General features: G+C 38.2%; 1 protein-coding gene across 1 annotated transcript; it reads right to left on the reverse strand.

The window, feature by feature from the left end:
* Positions 1 to 539: 539 nt before the first annotated feature.
* LOC306761017 (aquaporin-11-like) lies at positions 540 to 5192 on the reverse strand (the record flags this gene model as incomplete). Its single annotated transcript, XM_079247090.1, has 3 exons — positions 540 to 646; positions 2673 to 2789; positions 4601 to 5192. 3 exons carry the CDS (start codon positions 5190 to 5192, stop codon positions 540 to 542), a joined length of 816 nt encoding a protein of 271 aa, XP_079103216.1.
* Between the last annotated feature and the right edge of the window lie 12990 nt (positions 5193 to 18182).

The following is an 18182-nucleotide window of genomic DNA, read 5'->3' on the forward strand; positions in this document are numbered from 1 at the left end:
CTGATGCTTTTAGATTTGAGAGAGTAAGTCCATAAACATATCGCCCTGTAGTTTGTCTCGTTTCCTTCTGTTAGCTGTTGCTATGGTAACAATTACCCAGATTTCACCGTACAAGCACAAATTCCTTAAAAAGATATACATCTTATCCCATATTAATAATTGCATAGATGTTAAATACATTTTTCCTCGCAGAAAAAGTGATTAAAGTTTAATTTATTCGATCTATATTTTAGACCTCTTTGATGCACCTTATAGAGGGTCACCCTGGACTGGGATCGAGTCCACATCAGACCTTTCAGATCAGCGAAAAAGTCTCTGGATGTGACTCAGCTAATGGCTCATCTCGAGTAAGATGAAGCCACAGAGGTGAGCAGATGGTATGAAGCTCCTCCGGCCTGTTCATGTTGGACTCCCATCCAGCATAACGATCCAACATTTATCTGGAATACCAAACTTCTGCTTCGTGTATTCTGAGATTCCAACATGAAACTAAAAGATTTCTACGGTAAACCCGAAAAGACATGGCCTTCCTCTCCCTGCTACTGTGTCTTTTGTTTGTGGACAGCAGGGACATCCAGACTGACGGTGCTCTTTCCAGAGAGGAACGGGATGATCTTCTCGAACAGCAGGATGCAGCTTGCCATGCCTGCAGAAACACGTGCACGACACAGGAGGTTATTTAGCTAAAGAGCCTGGAAAATGTGTCCGGTATCAGACTCAAAATGAGCTCACAGATAAAAACTAGAATGAAGGACATCAATCCTGCTATTAAATTATCACACTGCTTTGCTCCTGAGCTTTTAGTGTAAGTGATTTTTTTCCCCAACATTGATTAAAAAAAAAAAAAAAGGAAAAAATCTGTCATTAAACACTTAAAAGAGTCATAACCTGGTATTTTCATGTCTCCACTGTCTTCTAAGTGATTTTAAATAATTGTTTAAAAACTTATTAAACCAAAAAATGCCTTTATTCATTATAAAACTTTTCTTGTGCGATTTTAGCAAGATTTTGATAAACACAGATGTTAGTTTAAATAATGTTAATGAGGTGCGCGCCGATTGATCGCTGGAAGCCCAGCAGCAGAAAGGGGGGCAGCTACGTCCGATGCTAAAAACATCAACAGCAAGTGATAGCAAGCTAACCTGACAGCAGCAGCTTTCTGAATTTAACCACTTATGTATGTTTTATTTTTAAATTAGCATAAGAGTAACATTTCTTTGCAGATAAATACATATATATGTACCCACATAGTCACATATATACATACAAAAATATATACATACACATGTACATACAAACCTACATAAGAAAATAATAAATAAAACAATTTAAAATAAAATATAACCGCAAAATAATGCTAATGTTTAGACATATACATATACCTGAAATTTAAGTAAGTTGTAGGTTTTTTTTTTTTAAATTTCCTACAATACAGGTGATCATATTTCTTGAAATGTTTTAATTCTAAATTGTAGTCTTGCAACAAGATTTATGTTGACTCTGAGCCTGAGAGAGAAGATACCGAGATGGTGGAAGAAGCACGTTTACAACAAACCGTCTCTGAATGGTAAAGTCGTCATTTTAATGTCTGCTCACCTTGCTTTGAAGTCAGACGGCATGTAGACAACGAGGCATATCCTTCATGTTAATATGTCTCAATTTATTCCATTTTTCAAACTACGAATGTACTTTTTTTTTTTTTTTAGAAAAATCCAGAGTTAGAGACGTTAAAAAAAAAAAGAACTAATGTTTACCGCTGCATGATATTTCCCAACCAAACTCACACACACACACCACACCAAACTTACCGGCAGCCAGATAAGCACACACACATTTTACTGCACAAAGCAGCGCGTTTACTTTAGGTTTTATTTACCATCAGTGTTTATCTTAATTAGCCCATTTAGATGTGCTGTTTTAGTCAGGAGTCTGGAAAATTCCTGCATAGCTTTGCAAGTTTTCACATAAATATTTACTCTGTGTCATAATTTTTAAATAAATTCACATGTCCCCTGTGCAGACAGCATACAGATGCACCCGTTTATATACTTTTCATACATGTTGATGTCGATAGAACAAGCATCAAACCGGTTTTATCCTCAGTTGATCTTGACAATGTCTAAAATGTGTAAAACTCTGATCCTGCAGATGTGCTACCTGTGTCCTCTCCAGGACACCTGAATGAAATGGATGTCTCATTACCAGGTTTCTGCAGAGTTGGATGACATGTGCATCGGGGAATTCAGCCATTTAATACAGGTGTGTTGGAGAAAGGACTGCATCTAAACATTGCACAGTGATAAGTCTTCTGAACTGGACTTTGACACTCCTGCTCTGAATCACTTTAGATCAAGATTTTCATAAAACTAGCGTCCTGGACGGCATCCTTTAACCTGTTGATGTTGAAAAACTGGCACAAGCCTTTATTATTTCCAGGCTAAGCTATTGTTACTCATTATCTCAGTGTCCTTTGAGAAATCTGTTCAATCCAACATACTGCTGTGAGATTCCTGACAGGAACCAGCATGAGGTCATAATTCTCCCATTTTCAACCCTCTTCACTTGTTCTTTAAATTAGAACCATTCCTTAAATCTTTCACATCAATTTTACATTTATTCAGTATAAATCAGGGGGAAACAAGCAGTCTAACTGCCTCAACATGGGCTCTTACCTAAAGCAGGTCCAAGCCAGTAAACAAAACTGTACTCCAGGTAAGTGTGGCCGCTGCAGGGGAACTGGATTGAGAAGGCCAAGGCAGGGTTAAAAACAGCTCCTGAAATACTTCCACCTGCACAAAAAGAGAAACAAAACATGTAAACCAGGTTTTCTAAATCTATGTAGTAAATGTAAAGTTGTAACTCATGGAAAAATAAAGGCATCAGCTGAAAGATTGTGGTGGAATTAGAATTAAAAAAATTCCTCCAGAATGGTCCAGACTTTTCTGTCAATAAGACCTGAAGCATCATGATTTTTCTGGTGTGACCCTACAACCAGGTCAGCAGATGTTTAGATGTTTAGATAGATAGATAGATGTTTAGAAAGATAGATGTTTAGATAGATAGATGTTTAGAAAGATAGATGTTTAGATAGATGTTTAGATAGATAGATAGATGTTTAGATAGATGTTTAGATAGATAGATAGATGTTTAGATAGACAGATGTTTAGATAGACAGATGTTTAGATAGATAGAGACAGATGTTTAGATAGATAGAGACAGATGTTTAGATAGATAGATAGATAGATAGATAGATGTTTAGATAGATTGTTTAGACAGATGTTTAGATAGACAGATGTTTAGATAGATAGATGTTTAGATAGATAGATGTTTAGATAGATAGATGTTTAGATAGACAGATAGATGTTTAGATAGATAGATAGATAGATGTTTAGATAGATACAGATGTTTAGATACTTTAGATAGACAAATGTTTAGTTTAGATAGACAGATGTTTAGACAGATGTTTAGATAGATAGATAGATGTTTAGATAGATAGAGACAGATGTTTAGATAGATAGAGACAGATGTTTAGATAGATAGATAGATAGATGTTTAGATAGATTGTTTAGACAGATGTTTAGATAGATAGATGTTTAGATAGATAGATGTTTAGATAGACAGATAGATGTTTAGATAGACAGATAGATGTTTAGATAGACAGATAGATGTTTAGATAGATAGATGTTTAGATAGATAGATAGATGTTTAGATAGATAGAGACAGATGTTTAGATAGATAGATAGATAGATGTTTAGATAGATTGTTTAGACAGATGTTTAGATAGACAGATGTTTAGATAGATAGATGTTTAGATAGATAGATGTTTAGATAGACAGATGTTTAGATAGATAGATAGATGTTTAGATAGACAGATAGATGTTTAGATAGATAGATGTTTAGATAGATAGATAGTTTAGATAGATACAGATGTTTAGATACTTTAGATAGACAAATGTTTAGATAGTTTAGATAGACAGATGTTTAGATAGATAGATGTTTAGATAGATAGATGTTTAGATAGACAGATGTTTAGATACTTTAGACAAATGTTTAGATAGTTTAGATAGACAGATGTTTAGATAGATAGATGTTTAGATATATAGCTAGTTTAGATAGACAGATATTTAGATAGATAGATAGATGTTTAGATAGATAGACAGATAGATAGATGTTTAGATAGATAGATTGATGTTTAGACAGATAGATCGATAGACAGATGTTTAGATAGATAGATAGATGTTTAGATAGATACATACAGATAGATAGATGTATAGATAGATAGATAGGACTTTATGCACCCCTAAAAGGGAAATTCATATTGCCCGGCGACTCAATAACAAACCCTCACTCTTCCACCTCTCACAAGTGCGTATTAGAAATAAATAATTGATCAGGCAGACATATGTTAAAATCACATTAAAAACAACATAAGCCACTCTCTCAGAATGTGCCACTCTCTCTAGTAGATGCATGTACATGTGGGGGTACAATTCAGGAGGTTTTATTAGGCCGTGGGAATAAAAAGATCTCCTGAAACGCTCTGTTCTACAGCGTAGCGAGAGAAGTCCGGGTCACCTGTAACCCTCCCACCTGAACACACCTGTATAAACCACTAATGTGATGACAGCAGCCAAGAAAGGAGCTCTGAGTTTCTCCTCCAGCTTGTGGACGTGCATGGCTGCAGCCTGGACTGTGAACGCGCACGCCAGCTCCACGGCTGCAGCCTCCAGTAAGGTCCCCCCTAAGGGGTCAAAACATCTGAACCCAAATCTCTGGTGCCGAATATGGACGTCGGACAGACCCAGAGACCAGACGGAGGCTGCGACAAACTGCGCGGCGACCGCAGCTCCGAAGTGACAAGCCATGAGGACGGCGGCCGCCTTGATGCTGGTGGTCCCGCGGAAAACGCTCTCCAGAGCCGAGCAGGGGTTGCAGCTCGCCTCCCTGAAACTTAACAAGTGAACCACCGTGATGGTGAAAGTGAGAGTCAAGCTGACCGACGGGTCCAGCCGGGTTGTTTCTCCCAGAAGTTTGAGTTCATGCGTACAACAGCAGAGCTGAAAGGTGGACACCGCTTCCAGCAGGTAAATCCAATAAACTCCCGGGAAAAGCCGCGCTGCTGCTCGCCGAGTCGCCTCGCAGAGAAGCACCGCGGCGGCCAGAACCCCAAGGGAAGCCCACAGCGCCGTCATGTCCTTGGTTCAGCTGTCCACGGTTTCACCTGAAGGAACGAGTTGATCTGGCGATGAAAACAGCTTTTAGTACTTCTGCCCCTTTGCTGTCAGCGTCAAAGTCCAAGTTGATCCACGCGCGCGGCGACGTCAAAGATGCTCATTATGACGCCGGAAGTAGTTCTGCCAAGCCTTCAAAGTAAACAAAACATAGACCTTTATATGAAAGATGGACGGAGCCTCCGGAGATAAAAAGTGAAGCCTATGTGGAAGTGCATAAAACTGCAGTTCCCCCTTCATCCACTAGGGGCTCAACAGAGCAAATCCCCATAGACTCCCATGTTAAAAAGACCAACTTCACAGCAGAAATAAACATGTTTACAGCCTGGTTCAAAAATCCATTTTCCATTTTCTGTGGGGGAAGTGAATGTTTTTCTAACTCGCCTGTTTAAAAGTAATTTAATCTCAAAATTCTGCATATTGAGGGGGCGTGTCCTTTTGATTGACAGGTACCCAATCTCCTGCTTTAAGTTAGAAAAACGTAGAACCGCGGTTTTTAGCCGGTTAACAACGTGACTTAGCTTTAGCCCGCTTACCTCCGTTAGCTGATTAGCTCCCGTTATCTCTGGTTTAGCTTGATTAGAGAAAGCTCGGCGTTCGCTCGATGTCAATCATCCACCATGACGCTCACAGCCTCCATCTCAGCTCCACCTCTTTGTCCATATATGTATTTTCCAGGTGAGACGACGCGCATGCCCCTGCCAAGATGGCGATGGTAGGATCCGCCCACCGAGCTTCAACTCAACTCTTCAGAAACCTATGGGTAACGTCATGGAGGCTACGTCCATCTCTTTATATACAGTCTATGAAATACAACCAGGGGCGCCGCCAGGATTTTTGGGCTGTATGAAAGACAATGGCATAGACCCCACCACTTTTGTTTTTACTTCAATTGCTTCAAGCTGATCAAAAAATAGCTTTTCATGGGAATATTAAAGATCTAGGGCTGTGTTTAACCCTTTATGGGGCAAGTGACTATTTTTGATCACTTTGTTTTCTTTCATATTCAGCATGAAACTTTTTTTGTTTGTGTGTTAATGTAACAACATAATGGAGGTCTTGGTTCATACCAGAAGGACAATTTTAGGTTAAAATGTCTAATTCGAAGGTATTTAATTGAGTGCCCTATAAAGGGTTAAATCACAGTGCATACATCTAAGTAGGTTATTTTAATGTAAATGGTTTATCAGTTTATATTACTGCTGTATGTTATTACAACCTTTGAAAGAAGTATTTATCATTTTTAATGAAAGTTTGATGATTTTCCTATATAGTTTGTACATCTTTTTGGGCCCCTATCAAATCGTGGGGCCCTTAGAATCTTCCAAACTTTCCCCCCATATGGCGCCTCTGAATACAACCAATCAAACTACAAGTTTACGTATCTAGGCAACCGCTACTAACGGCTAGTTTTTAAGCTATTAGTTTAAAACTACAGTGGAGTTCGCAAGAACTGCACTCAAACAAATGAGTATTTCAGTGGTTGGTGTAAAACAATGGAACCCACTTAAAAGCGATTTTAAAAGTTCTTCAAATCCTTCTCAATTTAAATTGAAATATAAAGAGTACATACTAAAACTGTATGCAAAAAACTGATTAAAAAAAAAGAGTATTTCATACCTGTGTTCATTCTTAGTGTTTGCCGTAGATGATGCCATCCAGTTGGTTTACATTGAAATGAGGATGGGGTAGGGTTTATAAGATTAATTCTTCTTCCTACTCCAATTTTCTAGTCTTTTCTTTTTTTTTGCATGAAATGTACTACAATGGTTGTGTAGAAGTTGTTGTAAGTGGAGTATATTTTCTCCTGTTGTCTTATTGGATTTGCCAGTATATTATGGAAAAGAGAAGAGATTAAAAATGTTGAAAAAAGTTTCTTGTACATGAAAACAGCACAGTGTTTTACATATTACACACACACACACACACACACACACACACACACACACAATACAGTCAGTTAATCTGACCTATTTTCTTTTCGGGATCTGATTTACTAAAACTGCATTCTCATTATTAGGGAAATCCAAATTGAACAGTTATGTTCAATAATGAACCAAATGTGATGTTATGTTTAAAAGTTGGATACAAACACAAACATAAACACAGTAAAATAAAACATTTCATTTTAAATCTCCCTTCATGTGGTTTTTCTGTGAAGAGAATAGTTCCACCTAAGTTTGTTGGTATGGTATCTTCATTTGACAATGTGGTTTGTATATAATTTACTTTTAAATTATTTATGGTCATGTTGTCAACGAGCTGGTTTTATTTTGGAGGCTCAAATAGGAAATGGAATTAAATAGTTTGAAATTCCTTGATATTTGAGCTTGTTGTGAAACGGCTTAAAAGCCTGGTACAGATTGGACAGAGGCTCCATTCAACATGAAATCATTCTTGCTCGTGCAGTTGGACGAGTTTTCCAACTAAATCAGCAAGATTCTCAGCAGTGTGTCGAAAGTAGGTGAAACTGTGAGAAAATAATCATTTTTTGCCTTAGATTATCATTTACCAGACTGACTAAAGACATTTAGACCAGTGTTTCTCAAAATGGGGTTTGAAGGAGCTTTTCAGAGTCACCATACAATTGTAAAATATAGGCTTTAGCCTAGTTTTACTGAATAAATTTATGATTTTTACTGGGGTTGTCAAATTTAAACCAGCAATGCAGAGATAAACTTGTAAATTTAGCACTTTAACTTAACACATTTATGCATAAACAACAAAGTTATTACTCATGTCATATTAAAATCTGAGTTTGGCATTATCTCTGCAAGAGAAGCTGATTTTGGCCATTTAGGTGCTTTGTCACAGCAGTAAAATGAACCCACTAAAACCAACTTTGTCTTCTATTTATGAATAAATGGATGCAGGAGCTCTTCCAGTTTGGAGGGGCCATGGCTGGGCTTGCCACTATTGACCTTATATGAAAGATGGACGGAGCATCTGGCGGTAAAAAGTGAAGCCGATGCAGAAGTGCATAAAATTGCAGTTCCCCCTTCATCCACTAGGGACTCCAAAACAGAGCAAATCCACCTGGACTCCCATGTTAAAAAGACCAACTTCAAAGCAGTAATAAACATGTTTACAGCCTGGTACAACAAACCATTTTAGGTTTAATAGATCAGGTTTACCTTCATGACATCTGTGGGGAGTACATTTTTTTCTAATCCCTCCGTTTAAAAGTAGAAGTCTTCTCAAAATTTGACTTTTTTAGCGGCGTGTCCTTTTGATTGACCCGATCTCATGCTTTACAGCATTTGTTTGTGCATAAGTAAACAAACAATTGACTGCTGGGGTGTTAATACAATGCACTAAGTCCAGTTTGATTACACAAATTAAAGCTGGATAAGTTAAAAAAAAAAAAAAAAAAAATCAAATGAACAAAAGGTAATGCAGACATTAATTAGAAGCATGGTCTACACAGACCAGTATAATTAAATATTGATATTAAAATGAGTTGTTGTTGTTATATTATTAATATAAATAATGAGGAACATGGTCTACAAAGACCAGTATAATTAAATATTGATATTAAAATGAAATATTAAAACCAGGCAAAATTTCTATCTCCTGGGGATCTTATAGACCAAGATCCTTCCTCAATCCTGATTTAAAAATTGCTTGCAAAGCATTAGCAAGACGTTTAGATAAATTGGTGCCACAATTGGTACATTGTGATAAGAATGGCATTGTTCAAGGAGGATATGGTTTTCATAGTATCCGTCATGTTTTTAATTCTATTTTTGAAACCTCTGGTCACATGGATGCTGCTATTTAGTCCCTTCATGCAGAAAAAGCTTTTGACAAGATAAAATGGCCTTACTTGTTTGAGACCCTTCAAAGATTTGACATAAAAAATTACATTTCTTAATTAGATTAAATTACTTTATGCAGCTACAGTATTAAAAAATTATAATTATCTACATCCTTTAAACTTCACAGAGGTACCAGACACGGTTGTCCCTTGTCGCTTCTGTTGTTCACATTGGCGATTGAGCTTCTTGCATTAGCGATCCGAATCCATATTGGTATTAAAGGCATAAAAATAATGGATATGGAGCAGCAAGTTGCTCTGTGTACTGATGACGTAGCATCGTTCTAATCCAACCTGAAACAAACAATTACTGCCCTGTTGGACTTAATACAACATTATGGCAATTTTTCAGGTTATAAAATTAACTTTTCAAAATCAGTAACCCTATATCTGAACAAAGACAAGCAAATAAACCCTCCAGTACAAACCCCATTTGTGGTTTCAACCTTTTTAACTTATCTTGGTGTTAAAATGACCTCTACAGTTGACGACTTTGTCAACAATAACTAAATTAATCTTACTAATAAAGTCACTCGGCTGATAAATATATGGAAAAGTTTTACTATTTCATTAACTGGACAAATAAATATATTAAAAATTCCAATTTATCATCATTTTTTTTAAATCTCTTCCAATCCATTCCACTTGCTCCACCAGCTTCACTCTTTAACTTACTGAATAAATTCTTTTCTGATTTTATATGGAAATAAATTAAACCTCCCAGGATTTGACTTTCTCTGTTACAATTTCCATAGGAAAGAGGAGAATATACCAATTTTTTGTGGTATTGCTGGGCACCCCAAACTAGAGCTGGAATGTTCTAGTTTGAGAAAGAACACCCTCCAGCTAGGATTTCAATAGAAACACATTGTATTAATATTCCTCCAAACCTTTATATATATATACTCAGCTAATAAACGCAAACTACTGAAAATACTACAAACTCTTTTCTCAGAAACACACTATCAGTTTGGCACACCTCTCTTGCTTTTTTGGGAGAGGTTTCTGAACTTTCTCAATTTTCTCTTATATTTGGAAAGAAGCAGGGCCGGATTAAAAGTGCAGAGGCCCCTGGGCCCTGAGTGTTCCAGAGGCCCCCTTCCCCATCGCAACATTGTAAAAATTGTGAATTATATACACTGTGAAACGACATTTCTAACATCTCTCAGCCAGTGGTACCAATACAATAGACACTGTGGTGTAACTATCTGGCTTTTATGTACATTTTGTTTCATGTCCAAACTGCTGGTGTATGCCCTACGTGGGCCCCAGGTGGGCGTTGGTCCCTGGGCCTGTGCCCATAATGCCCATTGGATAAACTGGCCAGGATAATGAAGATTCCTGGCAGAGCAGACTCGGGGTTTAAAATTTGGGCATCGTAGGGTACAGCAAAGATGGCAGATATGTATAATGATAACATGACCCTAATATCATTTAAAGAGATCAAAGCTAAATTTGGTGTCCCAACATAACATTTGCAGCTTAGGAGGTTTATTCTTTGCAAACGGAAAAATGATCTGTCACTTCCCTCTTGGTCCTCTCTTGGTAATGGCACTTTGAGGTCTTTGCTTTCTAAAGGGCAAGTCTCTGTTTTATAAAAGCTTTTTCTGAGTGCATCCAAAGAATCTTCATCACGTATAAGCATTGAGAACAGATTTGCAGGTTGCCTTAACAGCTTAAGATGGTCACAAGCTTGTTTTATGGCTCAGACACAATCAATAAATACAAACTCAAAATTGTTGAAATTTAAATGGGTTCGCAGACTGTACATAACACTGGTGAAACTGCAATACTTTCATCCTAACATACTGATACTTGCTCGAAATGTACTCCACTGCATGTGGGAATGTCAACATATTTTTTCATTCAGGGGTAAAATCATGAAGATTGTCACTCAAATTAAGTTGGCAAGGAAGTTTCTATAAATCCAAAGATGAGTCCTTTAACATTTACCCAAAGGAATTCACTGTTTCAAAATGTTCAGTTTTTATTAAACATTTTTCTGGAAAAAAAAAAGAATTGCAATGTAACTAACTGCACTGTTTCACAATGGCTGAAAGGAATGACTTTTTCTCCTCTCGATTTGGAAAAGCAAAGTCATATACAGACTGAACTGAACTAAGAACAAACTGGACTGGTTTAATGAAATATGCACTCTCTTTTATAACTTTCTGGAGAAGAATAATATCTCTGTTGATGGTTGGTTGGATAGTATAAATTAAGTGAATTAGTTATTTGTATAATGTGCCCTGTTCATGTTGTGTTTGATTTGTCATTTGTCAATATAATAAATAAATTTTGAATTAAAAACATGAACAATTTATTAATGATGTGTGTGACCAGAGAATTTTTGTAATTAATTAAAAAAAAAAAAAAAAAATCTTTAGCTTCTGCCTCCAATAATCTAACATGTTTAAGGTCCACTGGAGATGAGGAGCCACATTTTTATTGTTGTTTTAATCAGAGTTACATTTTAAAATTATAGTTGTTTTTTCTTTTTTCCTGAAAATAGGGTAATGCTGAGGAGTTTATGTCTGCTAGTCAGGAGGAGTTTTTCTGTACTGTGTAAGTTTTGTTGAGTATCACACATGGATAAATTATAATGCCCAGCTTTCCAATGCAATGAAATGAAAAATGCGTTATTAATCCCCAAAGGGAAATTCAATATTGTAGTATATAATAATAACTAATTTGAGGAGGACCTGAAGAAGCCTCTCACTGAACACACTTTGTTGTTTCTTTACTGTGTTGTGGAGAGGGTGTGAAGAATCCTCCATCATCTTCATCAGCTTGTGCAGCATTCTTCTTTGGACAATCAGCTCCAGCGGCTCCAGAGTTACTCCAAGCACAGAACCAGCTTTCTTGATCAGTTTGTTGATTCTTTTCAAGTCTCTGGTTCTGATACTACTATCCCAGCAGATGGCTGCAAAGCTGATTGCACTCTCCACAACAGACTTATAGAAGATAAGCAACATCTTGTTGCAGACGTTAAACCATCTCAGCTTCCTTAAGAAGTACAGTCTGCTCTGACCTTTCATGTAGATGTAGTATAGCAGTGTTGCATTTCCAGTCGAGTTTGTTGTCCAGCTGAACTCCAAGATACTGGTATTCCTCCACCACCTCCACCTCCTCTCCCAGGATGGAAACAGTGCTTTGTTTATTCTTCTTTCTCCTGAAGTCAACAATTATCTTGTTTTGTTTTTCTGGTATTTATTATAAGATGATTGTCACCGCACCATTTAACAAACTGACTGACCAGTTCTCTGTACTCTGCTTCTTGTCCATCCCTGATACACCCCACAACTGCAGAGTCATCAGAGTATTTCTGCAGATGACAGGACTCAGAGTTGTACTGGAAGTCTGAGGTGTACAGCGTGAATAGGAATGGTGAGAGTACAGTTCCTTGTGGTGCACCAGTGCTGCTGACCTCCATCTCAGACACACAACCTTTCAGTCTCAAAAACTGTGGTCTGTTTGTGAGGTAGTCATAGATCCAGGTGGTTGTGGAGGTATCCACCTGGAATTTATGGAGCTTCTCACATAACAAAGCAGGCTGAATGGTATTAAAAGCACTTGAGAAATGAAAGAACATGACCCTCAGAGTGCTGCCTGAATGGTCCAGATGAGAGTGTGCTCTCTGGAGCAGGTATATGATGGCATCTTCAACCCCAAGTCCATTACGATATGCAAACTGTAATGGGTCCTGAAAGGTGTTTTCTTGCTTGTTGAGGTAAGCCAGTAAGAGTCTCTCCAGGACTTTCATGATGTGAGATGTCAGGGCAACTGGTCTGTAGTCACTTGGTTCAGCTGGTTGTGTTTTTTAGGCACTGGAACAAGTCAGGAGGTTTTCCACAGCACTGGGACTCTATTTTGTCTCAGACTGGTGTTGAAAAGGTGCTGGAGAATCGGACATAGTTGTTTTGAGCAGGTCTTGAGAACTCTGGGACTGACACCATCTGGACCTGCAGCCTTGTTCTGGTTCAGTTTCTCAAGTTGCTTCATGACCTGATTGCAGGAGAAAAACAAGGTGGAGGTCTCAGGATGTCCTGATGTGGAGGGAGATGAAGCTGTGTTCTGGTCCATCACTGAGCTGCAGGGTGACAGATTGGAGGCGTGACAGGAAAGCAGTGGGCTTATGGAGGGTGTGTGGTCTGTTGGGCTATGTAGGGAGTGAACTGAACCTGTTGAAGAATATGTTCAGCTCATTAGCTCTGTCCAGACCTCCATCAGGCTGGTCCTCATTTAACTTGAAGCCGGTGATCTTTTTCATTCTAGACCACACATCCCTCACGTTATTCTGCTGGAGCTGACTTTCTAACTTCTTCCTGTAGTCCTCCTTGCACTTCTTAGTCTGTGTTTTAAGTCATTTTTGTGTTTCCCTCAATAACTCCCTGTCTCTATCCCTAAAGGCTTTCTTTTTGATGTTCAGCAGGTTTTTCAGGTCCCTGGTGATCTAGGGTTTGTTATTGGGGAAGCACCTCACTGCTCTTGTTGGGTCGATGCTGTCCACACAGAAGTTTATGTAATCTGTCACACACTCAGTCATGGCGTTGATGTTGTCTAGATGAGGTTTACAGAGGACGTTCCAGTCTGTAGCCTCAAAGAACTCCTCTAAGAGCATCTTCAGCTTCAGCAGACCAGATTTTGATAGTTTTTGTGATGACCGGTTGCTGCTGAACAATGGGCTTGTAGGTGGAGGTGAGAAGAACCAGATTATGGTCAGATCTTCCTAAAGGAGGCAGGGCAGAACAACTGGATCCATTATTCATATTTGCATAAAATACGTCCAAGATCTTATTTTTGCTGGTGGAGCAGCTGACATACTGCTGGAATGTTGGAAGAGTTGCAGAGAGGGAGACGTTGTTGAAGTCTCCGGAGATCGCCATGAATGAGTTTGGACACTGTTTGCAGCCGGGCAACGACGGAGCTGATGACGTCACAGGCTGTGTCTGGTGCGATACCAGGTATTATATAAACTGCTACCAGAATAACACAGGTAAACTCTCTGGGTAAATAATATGGACGGAAGCTCACAGCTAACGGTTCGATGTCCCTTGTGCATATCTTCTCCTTGACAGTAACATGTCCAGGATGACACCAACGCTGGTTAACCAGCACTGCAATTCCACCACCCTTTAGCTTTTGGCTGTGTTGTCTACTGCGGTCTGCACGAACCGTTTTAAAGCCCGGTACAGACACATTACAGTCAGGGATGTGTTCATGCAGCCATGTCTCGGTGAAGCACATAATACTGCACTCTCTGTATTCTTTCTGAGACCTTGTTAGCATCTTGAGCTCGTCCGTTTTGTTAGCTAGCGATCTCACATTACCCATTAAGACGGTCGGGAGAAATGGTTTAAATCCCCATCGCTTTTTCCGCTCTCTGACTCCCGCTCTGCATCCTCTTCTCTTTCTTTTCAACTCCATCGGGATTTGATGTGTTGTTTCGCTGATAATCCTGATTTGGGAGAGGTTAATCAGTTGATCCAGATTGTAAACAAGTCTTTCGTTGCCATGGAGACTCATCATAACAAGGCTTGAAAGAGCAAAAATATGCAGAAAAATCTTCCTTGCAACACACCCTCCGAACCGGCATGAAATCCTCAGAAAAAAAAAACAGCCTAATTTGAGGCAATATTAAATATTATATTAAATGCCAGCAAAACAAACAAGATAATTGTTGACTTCAGGAGGAACAAGAATAAACAAAGCACTATTACCATCTTGGGAGAGGAGGTGGAGGTGGTGGAGGAATACAAGTATCTTGGAGTTCAGCTGGACAACAAACTGGACTGGAAATGCAACACTGCTATACTACATCTACAAGAAAGGTCAGCGCAGACTGTACTTCTTAAGGAAGCTGAGATCGTTGAACGTCTGCAACAAGATGTTGCATATCTTCTATAAGTCTGTTGTGGAGAGTGCAATCAGCTTTGCAGCCATCTGCTGGGATAGTAGCATCAGAACCAGAGACTTGAAAAGAATCAACAAACTGATCAAGAAAGCTGGTTCTGTGCTTGGAGTAACTCTGGAGCCGCTGGAGCTGATTGTCCAAAGAAGAATGCTGCACAAGCTGATGAAGATGATGGAGGATTCTTCACACCCTCTCCACAACACAGTGATGAAACAACAAAGTGTGTTCAGTGAGAGGCTTCTTCAGGTCCGATGCAAGACTGAAAGATACAGAAGATCATTCCTGCCAGCAGCCATCAGCCTCCAGAACAAGACCTCCTCAAATCAGTTATTATTATATACTACAATACTGAATTTCCCTTCGGGGATTAATAAAGTATTTTTCATTTCTTTCATTTCATTTCATTTCATTAGACTTAACAGACCAGAAAATAAAATAAGTGAACCTGACACTAGAACTTTTATGTAAGAACCAGTTTCCTTGTTTATATTTGATTTTTTGTCTTCGTTTAAATTTTTGAACCAAAACATGAGTTGTCATGACCATATAAGGTAATTGGCGATGAAGTCAGCAACCATTGCGTTTGCAGTCACGTGTTGATAAACGGAACGCTGGGAATAGGCAGCTAAGCAGCTGTCAGACAATCCCACACTCCCTCGGAGACGTGAAGGGTCGCCAGGTCTTTTATAATTATCATTATTGGTCACCAATATAGAGTTCCCTCCTTTTAAAGCAGTGAAATAGATTTATTTAGGGAATGAAGAGGCCTTCAAATTGGTATGTTGCTACATGGTGCAATAAAGCTAACCAATAATAGGTTTTATTTAATAAATTAATTTTTTATTTTTTTTTATTTTTTTTTTTTTACCACAAAAGCAATTGAATTTATAAAATATAAAGTAGATAGTAGTAGGCCCACTTCAAGAACTGGTCTAAAAGCTGAAGTTGCTGCTAGTTAGCATGCCGGTTAGCATGGATATGTTTACTTATCGTTTCTCCGTCAAGTTAGCTCCGTAGCAACAAGGATACAAAAGGAAATGAAGATCATTCATTCATAGATTCATTGTCTGTACCGCTTAGTCCAGTTCAGGGTGGTGGGGAAGCTGGAGTCTATCCCAGCAATTAGCAGGCGAGAGGCAGGACACATCCTGGACGCGTCGCCGGTCCATCGCAGGTATTTGCTTGCCTTTAGAAAAGCTGCTGAGCTTCAATTTCAAAGCAGAACACAGCTTTGCTTCAAAGCCGAACTGCTATGACGTCAATGTTAAACGGGCCAATCGAAACGCTTCTCAGATCTCCGTCCGTCTTTTCTTTTCGTTTATTTATTTATTTAGGTGGGGGGGAGGAGGGTGTTTATTTTCTTTTAGCTTTTCATATTGTCTTTTTTTCAGTTTTTTTTTTTTTTTGTTAAATCAGAAAAAAACTCCATCAGCTGACCATGACAACAGTCGGGACTGCACTTTTTATAAGAAGGATGTCATCAGGTCACAGCCCGCTTCTGGTTGCAATGGTTAACTTTGTAAGCATGGCCACCAAAAGTCATTTTAATTTAGGAGGCATTTGATGACACATGTAGTCTGGTTAGTATGTGTGCGTTAAATGAGTGTGTAAACATGTTATATTTGCGCATGCAGCTTATTTATTTATTCATTAAATTAAAAAGCCTTCTGAATATGTGGCACGTGTGAAGCGGACGATGTCCTCCACCTTCCTTGCAACTGTGCTTGGATGGGGTGGGTTGATGTTCTGACCATTTCTAACCTCTAGATGGCACTACTTCTACAATAACTGATATTGGGTAAAACATTGACCTCCAGATGTTTACTGGCTCGTAAGCCAGTGATGTTGCTCAGTACTGGAACATCTGGGAACTCTGGTTCAACAGAACAGTTTTACTCCTAAATCTGGTTAAAGAGGAACCAGGCATGTAACTATTAATGATTATTCTGTCCAGTATTTTTAATCTTATCTGTTTGCTTGTTTGGACAATCTGTGATAATGTTTTATGTCTTCTTGATCTGCCTGGAAACTAGCCGCTTGCTAATTCTGGCATATTTACGTTTTTATGTCTTTTATGACATGAAAAATACTTTTTTAATACTTTATTAATCCCAAAAGGGAAATTCGATGAATTCAATTACCAATTCAATATATAATATGTAATCTATATAATTCAATATAATTCAATTAATGATAAATTAAAATGCATTGTCCCTGCAGTAAATACATTTAAAAAGAGTGAATGTGAATTGTACAGTGTAAGTTTACAAAAACTGTTGAATTAGTTAAAAATACACATTTGACATGAGCAGGCACACACACGTTAGTGCATGTTGGTTCCCGTTAAAGGAAATTAAAATCATCAGGAACATGTTGAGCAAACCTGATGCGTAAACTAAAATCTCTCTTCTACAAGATACTTTAGTCAGCAGTTCATCTGATTTAATATTTTATCTCAACAGTTTAAGTTATTTTTAGATCTGTTTTCTTACTTTAGCCGTGTTTTTTCTTGTTTTTCTTTTTGTTTCCTCCCTCGGAGGGAACAATGGATGTGACCTTGGGGCGGATATACATTTGTGTTTCAGCCACTGAAATCCTCCCTCCACTTGTACTTTCGTACTGCCCAGGCATCAAATTTTTCCATGCTGGAGCTGGGACTCCTTAGAGAATATTCTCTAAGGCCAGTACTTGTACACTGCAAAAACTCAGCCTCAAAAAACAAGAAAAAAATATACATAAATTAGGTAAATGTTGCTTAAAATAAGAAAAATCATCTGCCAAAAGAACAAGAACATTTGGCTTGTCAAGACTTCCCAAAACAAGTAAAAATACTCTTAAAACAAGAGGAATTCTCTGGCATAAAAACTAAGAATTATCTTACCTTTTGAAAATAAGCATATGTGTACTCGTTTTAAAATTTTTAATCTTACTTAGATTTCAGTTTTTGCATGCGCTAACCCCTGGATAACACTTCCTCTGCCTGTGTACTCAGGGATACTACAGTGTCCCCCATTGGGATTTATTTTGAATTTTGAGTCTTTCTTGATGTTTCTGGTCTTTATTTTGACAGTATACCATTGCTCTTTTTCCTAAGTCCCTTCCTGTCCTGAAGTTTCAGATGCAGAAGTAAAATTCTAATAGAACTACTCCAAAAGCCTAAAACAGTGTATTAAATGTGTTTTTATTTAGTATTGGTTCCTACAATATTTTTCTACATACT

This window comes from Telmatherina bonti (assembly GCF_933228915.1).
Source record: "Telmatherina bonti genome assembly, chromosome: 10".
Classification (NCBI taxonomy): Eukaryota; Metazoa; Chordata; class Actinopteri; order Atheriniformes; family Telmatherinidae; genus Telmatherina; species Telmatherina bonti.